The sequence below is a fragment of the Mauremys reevesii genome, linkage group 7 (assembly GCF_016161935.1).
Source record: "Mauremys reevesii isolate NIE-2019 linkage group 7, ASM1616193v1, whole genome shotgun sequence".
NCBI lineage: Eukaryota > Metazoa > Chordata > Testudines > Geoemydidae > Mauremys > Mauremys reevesii.
In genome coordinates, this window is record NC_052629.1 from 79,422,507 (window position 1) to 79,440,737 (window position 18,231).

At 51.2% G+C, this 18,231-nt stretch overlaps 2 protein-coding genes across 9 annotated transcripts in view; one reads left to right on the plus strand and one right to left on the minus strand.

The window, feature by feature from the left end:
- Positions 1-18,231, plus strand: part of DNAH1 (dynein axonemal heavy chain 1) — a 172,243-nt gene that overhangs the window by 113,826 nt on the left and 40,186 nt on the right. For all 7 annotated transcript variants that reach the window (XR_005601199.1, XM_039546880.1, XM_039546878.1 and 4 more), the window contains exons 55-57: positions 5,756-5,941; positions 14,171-14,362; positions 16,281-16,448. Coding sequence is in view for 6 of the 7 variants with exons in the window: in XM_039546880.1 (XP_039402814.1) it covers positions 5,756-5,941; positions 14,171-14,362; positions 16,281-16,448 (546 nt within the window). In the remaining variant the exon portion in view is untranslated. The remainder of the gene's footprint in view (positions 1-5,755; positions 5,942-14,170; positions 14,363-16,280; positions 16,449-18,231) is intronic.
- LOC120409214 (HAUS augmin-like complex subunit 3) lies at positions 7,839-13,173 on the minus strand. Of its 2 annotated transcripts, XM_039546894.1 has the most exons (5): positions 13,042-13,173; positions 11,364-12,610; positions 10,522-10,958; positions 9,398-9,614; positions 7,839-9,096 (listed from the first exon to the last, which is right to left on the minus strand). In XM_039546894.1, the coding sequence occupies exons 2-5, from the start codon at positions 12,591-12,593 to the stop codon at positions 8,881-8,883; spliced, it is 2,100 nt and encodes a 699-aa protein (XP_039402828.1). In that variant the 5' UTR covers positions 12,594-12,610; positions 13,042-13,173; the 3' UTR covers positions 7,839-8,880. The 2 variants fall into 2 exon arrangements, with proteins under 2 accessions (XP_039402828.1, XP_039402827.1); XM_039546893.1 differs by lacking the exon at positions 13,042-13,173 and having other exon boundaries at positions 11,364-12,792.

The window sequence follows — 18,231 nt, forward strand, 5'->3', positions numbered from 1 at the left end:
CAGCAAACAGGAGCTGTGTTTGTTTTTTAGATAAGCAGCTCCCGGAGCCCTGAGTTCACAACAAAACAAAGAGAGGCATCATAACAAAACAAAGGGTATGTCTACACTACAAGAGTAGTTCGATTTAACTTAGGTCGAATTTGTGGATTCGACCTTATGAAATCGAATTTGTGTATCCACACTAAGGACACTAATTCGACTTTGTGAGTCCACACTAACGGGGCAAGCGTCGACACTGGAAGCGGTGCATTCTGGGCAGCTATCCCACAGTTCCCGCTTCCCATTGGAATGCTGGGTAGAGCCCCCAATGCCTGCTGGGGGAAAAATGTGTCGAGGGTGGTTTTGGGTAACTGTCGTCATTCAACCGTCACTCCCGCCCTCCCTCCCTGAAAGCGCCGGCGGGAAAACTGTTAGTGCACTTTTCTGGTCAGTGACAGCGCGGACGCCACAGCACTGCGAGCATGGAGCCAGCTGCGATCATCGCTGCACTTATGGCCGTTGTCAACTCCTCGCACCTTATCGTCCACCTCTTCCACAGTCAGCTGCTGAGAAATCGGGCGAGGAGGCTCCGGCAGCGCGGTGAGGACATGAAGTGTCAGAGTGGCACAGACCTCTCACAAAGCACGGGACCCCGCGCCGCGGAGATCATGGTGGCAATGGGTCACGTTCATGCTATGGGACGGCGATTCTGGGCCCGGGAAACAAGCACGGACTGGTGGGACCGCATAGTGCTGCAGGTCTGGGATGAATCACAGTGGCTGCGAAACTTCAGGATGCGTAAGGGCACTTTCCTTGAACTGTGTGACTTGCTGGCCCCTGCCCTGAAGCGCCAGGACACCCGGAAGCAAGCAGCCCTGAGTGTGCAGAAGCGAGTGGCCATAGCCCTCTGGAAACGTGCAACGCCAGACAGCTACCGGTCAGTAGCGAACCACTTTGGCGTGGGCAAATCTACCGTGGGGATTGCTGTGATGCAAGTAGCCAACGCAATCGTTGACCTACTGCTCTCAAAGGTAGTGACCCTGGGAAACGTCCAGGTCATCATAGATGGCTTCGCTGCGATGGGATTCCCAAACTGCGGTGGGGCTATAGATGGCACTCACATCCGTATCCTGGGACCGGCCCACCAGGCCAGCCAGTATATTAACCGAAAGGGCTACTTTTCAATGGTGCTGCAAGCACTGGTGGACCATAGGGGACGTTTTACCAACATCTACGTCGGGTGGCCGGGCAAGGTTCATGACGCGCGTGTTTTCAGGAACTCTGGTCTGTTTAGATGCCTGCAGGAAGGTAGTTTCTTCCCGGACCACAAAATAACTGTTGGGGATGTGGAGATGCCTACAGTGATCCTCGGGGACCCAGCCTACCCGCTAATGCCCTGGCTCATGAAGCCCTATACAGGCGCCCTGGACAGTGACAAGGAGCTCTTCAACTACCGGCTGAGCAAGTGCAGATGGTGGTGGAGTGTGCTTTCAGACGTCTCAAGGGGAGATGGAGGAGCTTACTGACTCGCTCAGATCTCAGCGAAACCAATATCCCCATTGTTATTGCAGCTTGCTGTGTGCTCCACAATCTCTGTGAGAGCAAGGGGGAGACCTTTATGGCGGGATGGGAGGTTGAGGCAAATCGCCTGGCTGCTGATTACACTCAGCCAGACACCCGTGCGATTAGAAGAGCCCAGCGGGAAGCGCTGTGCATCCGGGAGGCTTTGAAAGCTAGGTTCCTCAGAGAGCAGGGTAACCTATGACTGTCCAGTCTCTTTACAGAGAAGCTGAACCTGCCCCTGTTTCAGTTACTATTGACTTTTTTCAGCAGTTACATACCCCGTTCACCAGGTTTCCCCCCTTCCAACAGACGTTTAAAAATAAAGTTATTGGAACATTTTTAATTAACAAAGTTTTCTTTACTAACGAATTCGCGTTAAAGTGTTCAAACAGGGATGCAGACTGTGGTGGGTACGGTGTGCAGTGATGTACAGACTGCTTCTACACTCGAGGAATGACAGGCTCCTGCTCCTACAGCGGTCTCTGGGGGGAGGACGGTTACAGGAGGGTGTGCAGGAAGGGGTGAGGGGTGTGTGGGAAGGGTGAGTAGGTGTAGGGGGATGATGGCTCTGGCTGGGGCTCAGGGCATCGGAGAGGTTCATGGCTAGGGTGGAAGGGCATGGTAAGGGCAGCCTGCCTTGCCATTTGTGGATGCCAGGCGCTTGGACCCTGGGGCAGCATACACCTCCCAGACTGACCTGGGGCAGCAGACACCTCCCAGAGTGACCCGGGTGCCTAGTGACTGCACTCTGTGTGTGACCTGCTGTTGATCCTGCCCCCATGTCTGTACCCTGGTAATGGTGGCTGTCCTATGCAATTAACAAACCCCTATCTCCCCTTCACAAAAAATCTTCTGCAAAGAAACATGATGGAAACAGTAATGAACAGCAAACTATTTTTAATACTCAACTACACAGTTGGGGGATGAAACTGGGATTTTGGATTGGGTGAGCCAGGAAGGGAAGCAATTCTCATACTTTAGTGAATGAGAGCAGCTTGTAACATGAGCGCTCAGATGGAGTGGAGTGACAGTTTTCACGGCCCCTAGCGCCCCTCCTTCTTGTGATTTTGGGTGAGGGGGGGACAGGACTTTGTGGCGGGGGAGGGCGGTTGCAGATACAGTTCAGGGGGGCTCTCTGCTCCTGCCTGCGGTCCTGCAGAACATCCACAAGGCGCCGGAGCGTGTCTGTTTGCTCCCTCATTAGTCCAAGCAGCGTTTGAGTCACCTGCTGGTCTTCCTGCCGCCACCTGTCCTCCCGTTCGCTGTGTGAGCGCTGCTGCTGAGAGAGGGTCTCCCTCCACTGGCTCTGCTGGGCCGCCTCGGCTCTGGAGCAGGCCATCAGTTCAGCGAACATCTCTTTTTCTTTCGCCGCCTAATCTGCGCCAGCCTCTGTGAGGGGGATGCCGGGGCAGTTCGGGAAACAGCCGCAGCTGTGTGATGGGAAAAAGGAAGTGATTTCCTTGCAAAGATACATGTTTGCGAACACTGAACACAGTCTAGTCTGTTTCTGTGAACAAGACCATACACGGCACCTATCTCATGTGCTCTCAGGACAAGTTTGCATTTTCGGCATTCGCTTTCATTGCCTGGGGTCTTGCACTGGAGATCAGACAAGCGGGGCAGGACAGCAGAATCCGTGTAGCAGCCAGGCCTGGTAAGCCGTAAACTTTAGGCTGCTTAACAGTTAATGGATAGCAGTGCCCTCCTGCTGCAGGCAATCTGGAAAGCATAAAGTCTGACCCTGTTCCAGCCCGTCGCGGCTGTCCCCGGGAAAGATCCCTGTATGCTTTCCCTCTGCAGCCTCCACCACGTGGCTGTTAAACAACAGTCATTGTTATGCAAAGGAAAAGTCAAGCATTCACAATAGTAACATTACAGTAATTCCCCTAATTAGATGCAGCAGTTGCCCAGCGAGATCACCCTGAGGCGGGTCACTAAGAGAGACAGAGAGCGCATGCTGCGTGAATCCCTGCACAGACCAGGGCCCTATGCTGCCATGCTCGTCGAGGCAATGCTCCCACTGTACCTGAGGATGTCCTGGCGCGGAAGAGTGTGCTTCCACGGAGCACCCAATAAGGCACCTCTCCCCAGGAACCTCCTGTGGAGGCTTTTCGAGTACCTCTACGAGAGCTTCGTGGAACTCTCCCAAGAGGATTTCTGTTCTATCCCTATATGTATTGACCTTCTTTTCATATAGTTTTTATTCCTGTTTTTTTTTTAAAAAATGTTTACATGTTTATAGCACTTACCGACTGATCCTTCCCCTGATTCAGAGTCCGGGTTAACGGCCGGGGAGGGTTGGTAGGGGATCTCTGTGAGGCTGATGAAGAGATCCTGGCTGTCGGGGAAATCAGTATTGTAAGCGCTGTCGCCTGCCTCGTCCTCCACAAACCCTTCCTCATCTTCCCCATCCGCGAACATCGCCGAGAAACTGCCCGTTGACACTATCCCATCCTCAGAGTCCACGGTCACTGGTGGGGCAGTGGTGGCAGACCCACCGAGAATGGCATGCAGTGCCTCGTAGAAGTGGCATGTCTGGGGCTGGGCTCCGGAGCGTCCGTTTGCCACTTTGATTTTTTGGTAGCCTTGTCTCAGGTCCTTGATTTTCACGCGGCACTGCGTTGCATCCCGGCTGTATCCTCTGAGTGCCATGGCTTTGGAGACCTTCTCGTAGGTCTTTGCATTCTGTTTTTTGGAGCACAGCTCCGAAAGCACAGACTCATCGCCCCACACAGCGATCAGATCCAAGACTTCCCGGTCAGTCCATGCTGGGGCCCTCTTTCTACTCTGAGATTGCATGGACTCCTCTGCTGGAGAGCTCTGCATCGCTGCCAGTGCTGCTGAGCTCGCCCCGATGTCCAACCAGGAATTGAGATTCAAAATGGCCAGACAGGAAAAGGAATTCAAATTTTCCCGGGGCTTTTCCTGTATGGCTGATCAGAACATCTGAGCTCGGACTGCTGTCCAGAGCGTCAACACAGTGGTGCACTGTGGGATAGCTCCCGGAGCTACTAAGGTCGATTTCCATCCACACATAGGCTAACTCGACATAGCCATGTCGAATTTAGCGCTACTCCCCTCGTCGGGGTGGAGTACCGAATTCGAACTAAAGAGCCCTCTAGGTCGAACTAATTAGCTTCCTGGTGTGGACGGTTGCACGGTTAAATCGAATTAACGCTGCTAAATTCGACATAAACTCCTAGTGTAGACCAGGCCAAAGAGAGTAATTTAGTTAAAAGCATTATGGGAAAAATCCGGAGGTCAATTACAGCCTAGTAAGATTAATCACTGTTTACACTTGCACTCCAGCGCTGCATCACCAGCGCTGCAATAGTTATACCCGAGGCAGAGCAGGAGTACAGCCAGAGCTGTAGCCAGGGAGATACAGCGCTGTATGTGCCTTGCAAGTGTGGACAGTGACTAAGTTGCAGTGCTGTAAAGCCACCACCAGCGCTGCAACTCTCCAGTGTAGCCAAGTCCTAAGGCTATACCCAGCAAGATATGGTAAAACAGCCTGATCACTTCTAATAAGCTGCTCAAGTTTGCAAACAAGCCTAGATCTATAGTGGCCCTGTGGGACAGACATTTTCAATCTATTTATTTTCCCCACACCTCTTCCTTTAATTGATCCACTCATAAGAAAAGCCCTGTTTCCATTGCATTTTCCCTCTTGGACTTCCCAAGTGTTTTTTTTAAACCATGCAAGACTGAAGCTGTTAAAAAGCCTAGGTACGGTCAGAAAAGTGACTTAAAAAAGAAGCACCTTGTTACTCAGAGCTGTCACTTAGGTGTGTCCCAGTTCATGTCTGCTCACTGTGCTGCCAAAAATAAACATTTACTGCAGTTTATGCCTTCAGAGCGAATGCAGCAACTATGGGAGTGGGAGCTAGAGTCTCTTCCAGCTCATCCATCAACAGAGCAGTGACATAAATGTCAGCTGAAAAATCTGTACTGCTAGCAGCAATGCACAAACTAGAATAGACTCCCATGCTGACGTTCAGATCCCGGTATGAGTCTGTGATGCTTGAGTAGGACAATGCATCTTGTACCCTGTGCAGATTTCATCAGGCATCAATGACAGACACACACACAGTAGTGGGAAACGCTGGATGTTGTCAATGAAAACAAGGCCCTGAGCCAAGCAGCGCAGGTGCATCGGTTCAGGCCTTTGGAAAATGGTGCCCTTGTTCTGAGTCTGTGTCTGGCACTGCAGGTGGACACGGCCGTGGCAGAGGAGACTCGAAATGCTGTGCAGGCCGAAGAGATGAAAGCCAAAGTTAAAGCTCAGACAGCCCAGGCCATTGCAGACGATGCCCAGAAGGACCTAGCCGAAGCTCTCCCTGCACTGGACGCTGCTCTAGCCAGCCTAAGAAACCTTAACAAAAATGATGTCACAGAGGTAATAGAAGGTGGAGGGATTAATGCTTTTCGTGAGTATGTCTTTCTTGTGCAGCCCTCTCTGAATCGTGTCATTGAGTGCCCCAGGCACTGTATTATGGAGCAAGCCTGCATCATAGCTGTAAAGGACACTAGCAGGAGAATCCATTCATATGCACAAATCTGCAATCTCCTTTCTGAAGCCAGGACTGGGTTCTAGCATTCAGGATTCCTGGTCCTTTAAAAAACCTTAAATTACATTTTTGTAGAGCCTTACCGTCCGTGCTGAGACACCAGCGGCTACATGAATCCATATCATGATACAAGATGATTAGAGGGAAATAACAATGGGGGGTAGGGCCCTATCAAATTTACAGTCCATTTTGGTCAACTTCACTGTGGTAGGATTTTAAAAATCCTAAATTTCATGACTTCAGCTATTTAAATCTGAAGTGTCACAGTGTTTCATAGATTCTATTAAATAGCTGAAGTCATGAAATTTAGGATTTTTAAAATCCTACCACAGTGAAGTTGACCAAAATGGACTGTAAATTTGATAGGGCCCTACCCATTGTTATTCCCCTGGCTCATCTTGTCTAATGATATGGATTCATGTTAGTAAACATTACTGTGAAGCCGCTTGGTGTCTCAGCACGGACGGTAAGGCTCTACAAAAATGTAATTTAAGGTTTTTTAAAGGACCAGGAATCCTGAATGCTAGAACCCAGTGTTGTAATTGTAGGGGTCCTGACCCAAAAGGGAGTTGTGGGTGGGTCACAATGTTATTGTAGGAGAGGTTGCAGTACTGCTACCCTTACTTCTGCTGGCCAAAGGGTGGAGGTTGCTGGCCAGGTGCTCAGCTCTGAAGGCAGAGCTGCCACCAGCAGCAGCACAGAAGTAAGGTTGCCATGGTATGGTATTGCCCATCCTTCTGGACGGCTGCCTGCAGAACTGGGCCCTCAGTCAGCAGCCACCACTCTCTGGCCACCCAGCTCTGAAGGCAGTGCAGAAGTAAGAGTGGCAATACCATGACCCCCCCGCTACAACTCTCTTTTGGGTCAGGCTCCCCACTTTGAGAAATGCTGGTCTCCACCGTTAAATTTGTATAGTATAGGGTAAAAGCAGACAAAAGACCAGATTTCACAGTCCGTGACGGATTTTTCAGGGCCGTGAATTTGGTAGGGCCTTAACAATGGGTTTTGGAGCAGTCATGTTGAAGTCACCATTTCAAAACCAGCCCCGGCAAACAGTGATCAAAGAGTTGGCTACCCGGTGAAAGCATTTTAGTGGCTTTACAAAATGGATCTAAGTGAGCTAATGACATTAGGAACTGGACCAGCATCCACATAGAATCATAGGACTTCGGAAGGGACCTCGAAAGGTCATCTAGTTCAGTGCCCTGCACTCATGGCAGGACTAAGTATTATCTTGACCATCCCTGATATCTCTAACCATCATAGAATCATAGATTATTAGAGTTGGAAGGGACCTCAAGAGATCATCTAGTCCAACTCCCTGCTCAAAGCAGGACTAATCCCCAAATGGCCCCCTCAAGGATTGAACTCACAACCCTGGGTTTAGCAGGCCAATGCTCAAACCACTGAGCTATCACTCCCCTAAAGCAGCAGTCCCTGACCGCCTAAGGCAAGGGATGAACAGCCATATAGGTTTGGCTACCTGTACACACCCAGGTGGTCTTATCTCAGCAGGGACAACTGGCTCCTAAACAGTCCAATCACTTGCACAATCTAGATGCAGACTATTAAATAACAGCTTTAGTCAGTCCTCTCACTCCTAGCCAGCACATGCAGCTAGCTGGTCTGTCTTCAGTATTTTTAGGCTGTCTATAGGACACCAGGGATGATGTGTTTTTGTGACCAGCTGCCAACTATCCACACCATCATGGTATAATAGGCTGGTTAGATCAGGTTTGGAGGTTTAATGGCAGGGCAGCTTAATGTAGCTTGCACTGCTGCTACAGGAGCGCTCTCTCTTCTATGGCCAGAGAGGACTTCAGTGTAGATGCAGGCTTGAGAGGCTGGACACTAAATATCTTATTAAAAAAGGGAGTGAACAGAATTAGTGTGGTTTAATGGAATTCAATAAGTGTCTTTGCTTTAGAATTAACCATGGAGAAAGGAGGCCTGTTCCTGATTTCAGTAGGTGAGTGGTGCCAAGCAAGCCCACCATCAAAAAAAGCTCTGAGCTAAGCCACACATTTCGGCTCTGGAGCAGTACAGGAAGGAGGTCTTTAGCAGATGGCCTTGGGAAACAAAGGGAAATAAGCTCACCTTGAAACCACTGCTCCCCCTTTCCTTCACAGGGTTGGGTTTGGAGCAGCAGGGGAGTTGAGACAGGTGAAACCCGGAAGGACAGAGACAGATGCACACATGCCCCTGCCCCATGATTATGAATCAATATCTCATTAGGAAAAATACCATGAAACATGCCTTTATTTTTTACTTGTCCCCTGCTGCACCACTCACACTATCCTTCCAGCCAGCTCTAGCCCACCGCACTGGGTGAGGAGCGGAGAATTCCAGGCACTCACCCTTCCCCTGGTCTGCCCACACAGTGCACTCCCCTTCCTACTCCTCGGCCTCCGTGGGCATAATGCAGAGTTCAGTGAGGTTTCCCACTGTGAATCATGGAAGAGTGTTCACTTCTCTTCACAGTGGCCTGTGCACCATGAGAAACCCACACACCCTCACTGTGACAGATTTTATACATGGTAGGGGCAGGTTTCCACCCCAGTGTCAACCCCAGGTACTAGCCTCATGGGGGGGATTTGATCTTTTTAGTGTGAGGAGGAGGACAGGACAAAGTAATGTGCAACTTATCAGCATAGCAAGGATCTCTGTGATTCTCCTCCCTTTGGGGCAAACACTTCCAGAACAGGCAGCAAAAATCTCCTCAATCTGCCCCCTTGGGTGCTGGGTGAAGTTGTTCCCTTGCTGAGCCCTAGGAGAAGGCTAAGGCCTGTTTCTCCAGCTGCTGCACCACCTCCCTCAGACGGTTGGCATCACGGAAGAAGTGCACATAGAGATTGCGCTCCGTCCGCTGGAAGTGGGTCTGCAGGGATTTCCGTTTGGCCTTGAGGTCACTCAGGAGGTCCATCAGCATCTGATAGAGTTTGGCCTGTGTGGCACAGAGTTGCTCCATAGGCTCAGCCAGCTCCTGCAGGGAAAGGGGAAAAATCCAAACAACCGTGTTGTGGAAGTGTAGGAAAGGAAAATCCTCCTGCCATTACATTAATGAATCATGGAGCTGAAGGACAAAGCATCTCCACACCAGCCTATCAGGATCCCCTATAATCCAAAGGGGATGTTGCAAGCAAAATACAGATGCCTCTGCAACATGACCCATGGCTGCTGATTGGCTGGCAAGGTCACATGATTTTAGAAGGCCTCTAGAGAGACCATGTGGAGAAGAAAAGCAAGTGATGACACCACCCCAGGGGTTGGGGGTCCTTGCACACCTGGGCATTCAGCAGTAGTTGATTGGAGTCACTATACATCATCTTATAGAGCATCTCATCATCAGACTCCAGCATGGGGAGCTGGGTTGGGGACACTGCAAGCTGCACCTCCAGCATCCTCTGCTCCTGGCGCAGGCGCGAGCCACGGCTTGCCAGCGTCTCGTAGGTGCGGAAGAGTTGCTTCTCCTGGCCCTGCTTCTCCAGCATCTCCCAGAGCCTGAGAGAGGGGAAAAGACAACATAGAGTGAGGGCAGCAGCCAAAGCTAGGGAGCAATGATTCCCTTAGGGACTGGATGGAGCTAGCACCCCACATCTCTGAGAGCCCATCAGATTTTGCAGAATTTAAGCCTTCATTTAAAGAGTGTGACTAGCTCTAATGGTTGTGAATAGGAGAGTGCCCAGATGCAGTAGGGTCTGCATGAACCTCTAGACCGAGAAGATAGCGGCTCCGAGTGAGCTGCTCCCATTTATCTCAATGGGGATGTGCAATCTCTAAATGCCCACGAAAGCGAATCAGGCACCCACCTAGGGATTGCCAGAATGGTCCATCCACTCCATTGGCTTGTCACTAACAGTAGTCTGCACCAGGTGCTTCATATACTTCAACTGTCCATTACCAGGTTATCTGTCCACAGAGGAAGTTTCTGTGTCAGCAAAGGGGTTCCAAATAGCTGTAGTACCCACTGGCTGGAGCATGGCTGAACATTTGCCCTTGTTGACGCATAGGGAGGGAGATGGGTGTGGAAGGTCCATGCTCCTCCCCATGCTCCCAGCTGTGCATCTATCTGGCTGAAATGTCTGCATCATTGGCGCTAGAGATTATTTTTGGTGCAAACCTCGCAGCGGAACAGTTTCATTTTGTAAGACTGTTAAGTCAAACAAGAAGCTTATCTACCCAGTTTCTGGCCCTTCCCCTTGTATTATGAGAGGGGGAAAGGAAGCAATAGATTTGCCTTTTCTAGACTATTCATTATTTTGGATCCATCATACCCCCCTCTTCTCCATCTCTTTTCTAAAGATTTCTTCATATGGCAGCATCTCCAGGTCTCTAATAATTTATGACTTACTCCCCCACTGATGGGCACCATGCCTCCTCCCCAGCTCTAAGGCAAAGCCATTTTTACCGTATGGTGGTGACATCACTGGGATCTATCAGAGTGCGTGGACAGATCTTGGTGTACAGGCTGGAATCCTCAAAGCAGGCGAGCCGCCCTTGTAGATTGGCACTGGCTTCCTGCAGGGTAGCTACCATCTTTTCCAGACAGGTCCCCACCTGCTGCTGCTGCTCCTTCTCCAGCTTCAGTTGCAGCCCCAGCAGCTCCAGGCGGCTATGCTGGGCCATCAGCTGCCTCGCAACCTCTTCCTGCTTCAAGGTGGTATACTCAAGGTGAACTGCTTCCCTATCGAGCTCTGCATGCAGGACAGGCAAGTGAAGGAGGTGAGCAGTGGCCTGAAGGAGGGGCACAAGGTGTTGGGTTTGGGTCTGATCTATGTCACTTTGGAGGGCGCACAGCTGCTCCTGGAAGGTGGCTATGCGAAGGCTGAGCTCATCCTCCACCATCTGCAAAGCAGAGCACAACCAAGAGACATGCACTCACAGATATGAAGAGTCTTCCTGAACTCTGCAGGAAAAAAAAAAATATTGGAGATATACCAATCTCCTAGAGCTGGAAGGAAGGTGAAAGGTCAGGAGTCCAGCCCCTGCCCCTGCCTAGCAGGGACCATTTTTGCCCCAGATCCCTCTCCTCTCCTCTGAACTCTCAAAAACCCTGGGGTTTAGCAGGCCAATGCTCAAACCACTGAGCTATCCCTCCCCCCAGAAGCAGCCCTGGATGGAGCTTTGTCTCCCCTTGTAATATATACTGGTTCCTAACCACACCTAAATCAGAGGCTTTCCCATGGCCCATGTGCCACTGCTACTGGAAAGGTGGAGGACAGGAGCAGGGAGAGAGGAGAAGACCCCTACCTTGTTCTCTTTGCTGCTCTTCAGGGCCCTCTCTGCCCACTGCAATCCAGCCCAGATACCGTCAACTTCTGCTGAGGTGGTGATTAGCTCTTTCTGGCTGCAGATGTAAGCCAGTGCCATGCGCTCCAGCTCCTCCTGGTAGCTGCCTAGGCTCTCTAAGAGCTTGGCTTCAGGACCCCCCATGCTCTCCAATAGCATTATGTGGGCAGCTTCTGCTAGTCCCTTCACCATTTCCTGGCAGCTGTCCTGACCATATAGGGCTTCCATACCCCCAGCCTCTGCTTTGGAGCAGTTGTTCTCTTCTAGCAAGGATTTCTGGGGGAGCCCTGCGACTGTCTCCCTGACCAGCTCCTCCTGGGTCTCTGCACCCACTTTGGGATCCACCTCACACTCATTGTTCTCTGGCAGCACAGTCTGAGCTAACTCTGCTGGGGCCTGAGTATCCGGCTTTGCTTGGGAGCTTCCCTGTCTCTTCACTCCCTGTAAGCCTGTCCCCTCAGCATCTGGAGCCTGGGTGGTGCCTGGCAGTGCCTTCTGGATGAATGCCATTAAAGCCCTTGTGGCCAGCTCCTCCAGCTCCATGTAGTGGCCCAGATCAGCCTCAGACATCAGCATGAGAAGCCTCCCATTCCCAGCTTCCCTGTACCACTCCGCCAGCTGGTTTGCTGCCTTGCAGACCTGGCTCAGAACACTGTTGGTTTGAGAGTTCTCCATCTCTAAGTCCAGCTGAGCTTTCCTCAGCACCCGGCCCACCTTCCTTTCCTTGTCTGCCAAGTGGCACAGCTCCTGTTTCAGGCTAGCCGCACGGATCTGGAGCTTGTTGCGCCGTCGCAGCTGGCAGGCACTATGGCTATGCAATGCCTGTGCCTCTCGCTCCAGTGCCTCTAGGGGCAGAGCCTCATCCTCTGACATGGCCCCCTTCAGCTGCGGGCATTGGCGGCAGGTTTGCAGCACCTGCTGTAGGGCTTCACCTTCCAGAATAGGCTTCCCTGAACTGAGCAGGGTCTGATAGGCTTCCACTTCCCCAGGACTCAGTACATTCTCCTCCCCCACGGTGTTACAGAACCACTCAAGGAACTGCTCTGTCTCGGGACAGTCAAAGAGCCAGTCAAAGTCCTTCTCGTGAAGGGCATCAGCCATGGGGTAGACAGTCTTCAGGGTCTCCACAAACTCTGCCCCTCTGTTGACTGTGTCCAGTAAGAAGCCCCTGGAGCGTCTCCGGGTGAACATGGCAAGAGTAGTTAATGCTGAAAAAAAAACATGGCATATTTCTGTTGTTCTCTCCATGGAGGCACAACACTCCCACAGCTCTGCTCAGCAGCCACCAGATCTACCCTGTGCTGCACTCTGGCTCCAGCTCCGGGGGACCAATCAGTCTCTTCTCCAGCTCTGAAGACAAAGCCCTGAGTTCAGGATACACCTTCCAGCAAACCAACCCCCAGGGCAGCAAGAGATCAATAGGAAAACCCAGGGAGTCAAGCAGTGAACCCACCCTCACTGCCTATTGTCTCAGGCATATTGGCTGAACCCATCTGAACACACCAGATCTGTGGGGGATCCAGAGGTTTTCTAATGAAGGCAGATCATGTAGCTACTGTGCACTGGCATTTACAGCCCTAAGGAAAGTAGAGAGATACCTATCCCAAAGAATCAAGGACAGGCTCCTGGTAATACTCACCAGCACTATCATTCCTACTCAAATCTACCAGCACTTGAGGGCCTCACTTAAATGAGTCTTTCCTCATCAATCATGCTGATTTCACCTGTAGCCATGAGAGCCCCCAACCCCCTTTCCTGGATCAGAAGCCACACCTGCTGGCTCAGGTGAAATGCTTTACCAATCACTGTATTCAGTAATAATTTTGCTCATGGCCTTAGCACTGAAAGAATGACAAAGCAGAAACCCCAAACCCTGTAAGGCAGACTGCGTAGCCTGAATAAAAAGGAGGGATAATTACATAGGGGTAGGAAATCATAACATGCATGCTAAGGTTCTGATTAGGTCGTTTGGTTATATCCCACCCCACACACCACTGAGATCACTAGCTAGTGATATCATGTGCCCCACATCGCTATCTTACAGAGTGTACAAATGACCAGTATGCATGGCATAAAATCTGCTTGTATGTTAAACACAAGTCAGCGCTTGGGTGAGAAATCCTGAGTTGGGGGAATGGCTATAGCAATGATACAGAGAATCCTGCCAAATAGAGACAATCAACTCTTACACTGTTGGGAATCAGCAAACCCAGATTTAAAGGGACATTGTAGAGTTCACCATCATGGGGAAGTGGTGTCTGGCAATCTGAACAGAGAACTTGGTGTTTCCCTGGATGTGGTTCCTGGCTGTGCCACTGACTGACTCTGTGGCCTTGGGCAAGATTCTCCACCCCTCTATGTGCACTGTATGGAAGGTTGTGGTAAGAAATTCCCCTTTGGATAGTACATGACAATAATACAGGATTCAGTCCCCTCCCTGTGTCAATAGCTGGGCTGGGCAAACTGGTGTTCCCTAGTGCTAAGGGAAGGAGGTACATCTCCACATTGGTGCCGTGAAGGGACCCTCACCACCCCTGTGAAGAAGACCCTTCTGCAAACACAGGGACCATATAAACAGAGACCACCTTTTTAGGTCTACACACAAGGAGACAGAGTTAAAGCTCCTAGTGCTTAATTGCTCAGCCCTTATGTGGCATCAGCACCATCTATTTTTGGCATGCAATAGTTGCCAATATGCAGTGCAGAAAATCAGGTTAAGAGCTATGTTGACCCACTCCCCAACTTACAGGGACACTTATTTTTTCTAGGTGCGAGCTATGCAGAGACCTCCCCTTGGGGTGAAGATGGTGATTGAAGCTGTCTGTATTATGAAAGGAATCAAGCCCAAGAAAGTGGCTGGAGACAAGCCAGGCTCTAAGGTAGATGACTACTGGGAGCCGGGCAAGGGCCTTCTTCAAGACCCAGGGAAGTTCCTGGAAAGCCTGTTTAAATTTGATAAGGTAAGTAATGGCAGAAGGATGGTCATGCAATTGGAACTCAGGGATCTGTCCACCCTTGAGTGCCCAAAATATTAGAGGGGATGTGCTAGGCCTACAGGTAATGAACTGATGGTATTATGCCAGAAACAGATAATTGGAGCCAACTTTCAACCCAGAAGCCATTAAGAGCAGTAAATTTTAAGGAGTGTGAAGGGGATGCTAGGGTACATGGCCTAGGGTGGGGATTCACTTTTGCTAGATAATCAGTGGTTCTTGCATGGTTTTGTTGTTTGATCACCTTGGGCAACAAGAAATTATTAAAGACACAGTAAATTTCCCCCTTCTGATTCTCTCCTTGCCTTGCTCAAGAGCAGTGTTGGAGCACACACAACTGCAGTTCTAGAAAGGTGATTCTCTAGTTTTGCAGAAGGAGATTGTAGCGATACAGCACTAACCCTGCAGTGCCTCCTGCAGGTCATCCAAGGAATTAGCTTGTCCAGCCTTTGGGGCACCCTCTGCAGGCCAATGTCCTGCTTGTCGCTGGCCCCTGTGCCCCTCCCAGACCCCAATGCCCCTTTAGCTTGGGTGCTGCCTCCTGGCAATACCCCCCCCTCTGGGCTCCCCACCCAGGGGAATCCCCACCCTCTATCCCCACCTTGCCTCAGTGTTCACTTCTAGTCCTCATCTAGCCCCAGCACACTGGGGCAGACTGCAGTCTATAAACCATTCATCATCAGCAAGGGGGGTTTGAACCTGCTTCCTCCACCTACCCCCGGGCTGCACCTGCTGCACCACCCAGTACCTTTTGGGCAAGGGGCAGGGCATGGGCATGGGGTGGGGCGCGCGGAGAGTTCCCCCTCCCTTGCCCTATTCCCTAGCTTGCTCTACTAGTACCTTTTTTTTTCCACCACAGCCAGGTCCTCCCCGCTCTACCACTAGAGAGGGACTACGTGTGCTCCTGGCTCACAGCCTTTTATATGGCCAGCTGTGCCTGATTGGGGCGAGGCCAGGCTGTGGCTGCTTCCCCACTAAGCCCAGCTTTTCCCCTGCCACAGCCCTCTCCCAGGGCTGTTTTAAGCCCTTCAGGGCAGGAGCGAGTGACCACCCCGCTACAGAGATGAACAAGGAGCCATCATGCCTCTGTGCTGCAACAGTTTATTTTATAAAGCTTTTAAGTGTCAGCAACACAGAAGCATAACTGTCTAGCCCAGAGCCCAGTGGCTGCAGTGCTTGGGAAGTCCAGGCTCACAAGCAGTCTTGGATCTCTCACTACATAGCAAGTGGAGCTGAGATTTCATAGCTTTCTTGGGGTCTAGCTGGAGGATGATTATCTGCTCACTACCCCCAGGTCTCTGGTTAGCTGGTTCAGTCAGCAGCAGTGACATAATAGGAGTCCATGTGTTCCCTCTCCTGGTGGGAGGATAACTGTAGCACTTGCTGTGGTCTGGCAGGAATGAGGGAGTCAGAGGCTGAAGAGGACTGTGTCTGAGGATACGGGAAATGCTTGCAGCCCTGTTTAAACTGGCCTGCATTTAGTACCCGACATAGCAAGGAAAGACATTCACTTACAGGGCTTGTGACCAGGACTAGGATAACTCAAAGATAAAGAGAAACACAATTATTTTAGCCAGATTTTCCTGTTCTACAAAAATCAGCTTAACCACAAGATTATTTTTCTGCAGCCACAAAGACTACCAGAGGGAATGAATAAACAGAGACTGATTCACCTTCGTCTCAATAATAAGTGAGGGAAGGGCACCAGCATGGAAAGAGGGGCAGCACGCACACTGTTCCACACAACAGCAGCATGGGATTTCACACTGCTATGCTCATAGCACTCTAAGCCCTTCACTCTCTCACTGCGAGATCTCCCACTGGCCCCCTAATGCTCTCAGCCCTTTGCTCACCATCTCTCCCCCCTCCCCATCATTCCTTCCAGGACAACATTGCAGATACAGTAATTAAAGCCATCCAGCCGTATATTGACAATGAGGAGTTTCAACCAGCAGCCATAGCCAAAGTGTCCAAAGCCTGCACCTCCATCTGCCAGTGGGTGCGCGCCATGCACAAATACCACTTTGTGGCCAAAGGAGTGGAACCAAAGCGGGTAAGAGCATTGCTTGTGTGTGACGCACTGGGGTACATGGCACCTGGTGAGCCTGGAATAAGGGCTTGCCTACATTTCCAGCACGGCACCCCTGCAGCTGTGCTGCTGTAGAGTGTAGTGAAGAGGCTACCTATGCTGATGGGTGGAGGTACTCCACCTCCCTGAGAGGCGGTAGCTGTGTTGACAGGAGAAGCCCTCTGATCCACATAGCGCTGTCGACACCAGCGTTTAGATCAGTAAATCTGCATTGCTCAGGGGTGTGGCTTTTCTATTAAAGTGAATGGGACTTACAGCCCTTCCTGGTGGGAGGTCGTGAAAACTGCCAGCCACATGGGAGAGACCAGAGAGGATTTAAAAATGAACAGAACAAAGAGTCTGAGCCCAAGCGCGAGGAACCAGGTATGAAATGTCAGCCCCAAAACAGGCCCTCTGGAGGAATACAGTAATCCCAGCAAAATCCCTTATCCCAAACATCCCCAAAACTAATACTTTGACCAGTGCAAACTGTATTGAGAAGAGCTCCCCGTATCCCACTTGTATTTTAACTTAATGCTCTCTACTGGGGGCGGGGGACAGGGAGGAAGGGGAATGCAACCCGGGCCAGCTCCTCAGCTGGGTGCCAATCAACATGGCTCCAGTGAAGTCAGAGCAGTGCTGATTTACACCCACTGAGGAGCTAGCCCTGGAATCCTGCTTTACTACTTGGCTTATGGGCTGCAGTAGCCATCTGGAGACTGAGCAGGTAGTTGGATGGGAATTGAAAAAAAAGTGATAAAATCATCGCAGCGCGGCACAAATCTCCCCCTCCATCCTCCTGTGATGGCAGCGAAGAACACCAGCGATCTTTCATTTGCTTGCCAAAATAATTACACGCCTAGGCCAGCTAGAGAGTTTGCAAGGTTACTCCAGAAACTTTGGCCCCCCATCCCAAGTTTCACCCCATTGGAAGTTGTCAAGCAATGATCCAAGAGTGTCTGAGCTGGATCCTCAGCTGGTGTAGCTCTGCATAGCTCTGATTTACAGCAGCTGAGGAGCTGGCCCATGTCTCCCTCTAGCTGTAAGAACCAGCTGGTGGCTTTTTTCAGGGGTAAAGAGTTGATGTGGGTTTAGACTATTGCATTTTATGATTAAGTGTTTGGTGGCGAGGCAGACATTGCACTGTGCCCACAGAGGGCCTACCTTCCTGTAAGCTGTTGGTCGGGGCTCAACTCTCCGGCTGGCGGGAGGGGAGCCACACCAACTCGCTTCTTGTCCCCTCTAACTGGTGGGACGGCAAGACTTCAGACGGCAAGACAACGCCTCCCGTTCTCAGGCCCTCTGGATCAGGGGGCGGGGCTGAATAACAATAGTTCGAGGCAAGCCCAGGCCCTCTGGAGCAGGGGGCTGGGTGACAGCAGTCAGCCTCAACAGGTCCAGGCCCTCTGGAACAGGGGGGCTGGATAACCACAGTTCAATAGGAGCCCAGGCCCTCTGGAGCAGGGGGCTGGGTGACAGCAATCAGTCTCAATAAGCCCAGGCCCTCTGGGGCAGGGGCTTGGGTAACAGCAATCAGTCTCAATAGGCCCCGGCCCTCTGAAGCAGGGCTGGGGTAACAGTAATCAGTCTATAAGCTCAGGCCCTCTGGAGCAGGGGCTGGGCAACAGCGATCAGTCTCAATTAGAAGGTTCACAGGTTCAGACCCTCAGGCAGGGGCTGAACACAAGGCACCCAGTCAGTTAGTGGAAGCCCAGGCCCACAGTCAGGGCGGGGCAACAGCAGTTCCAGTCTATGAGCCCAAGCCCTA

What these genes read in the sequence shown, in the direction of transcription:
- LOC120409214 (XM_039546893.1), bottom strand. Translation starts at nt 12,650, where the DNA reads ATGGAGAGAACAACAGAAATATGCCATGTTTTTTTTTCAGCATTAACT. An exon ending in AGAGCAGCAAAGAGAACAAG is followed by an intron (nt 10,959 to 11,363) that starts GTAGGGGTCTTC and finishes TCTGCTTTGCAG; the next exon opens with ATGGTGGAGGATGAGCTCAG. An exon ending in AGTGATGTCACCACCATACG is followed by an intron (nt 9,615 to 10,521) that starts GTAAAAATGGCT and finishes CCCCTCTCTCAG; the next exon opens with GCTCTGGGAGATGCTGGAGA.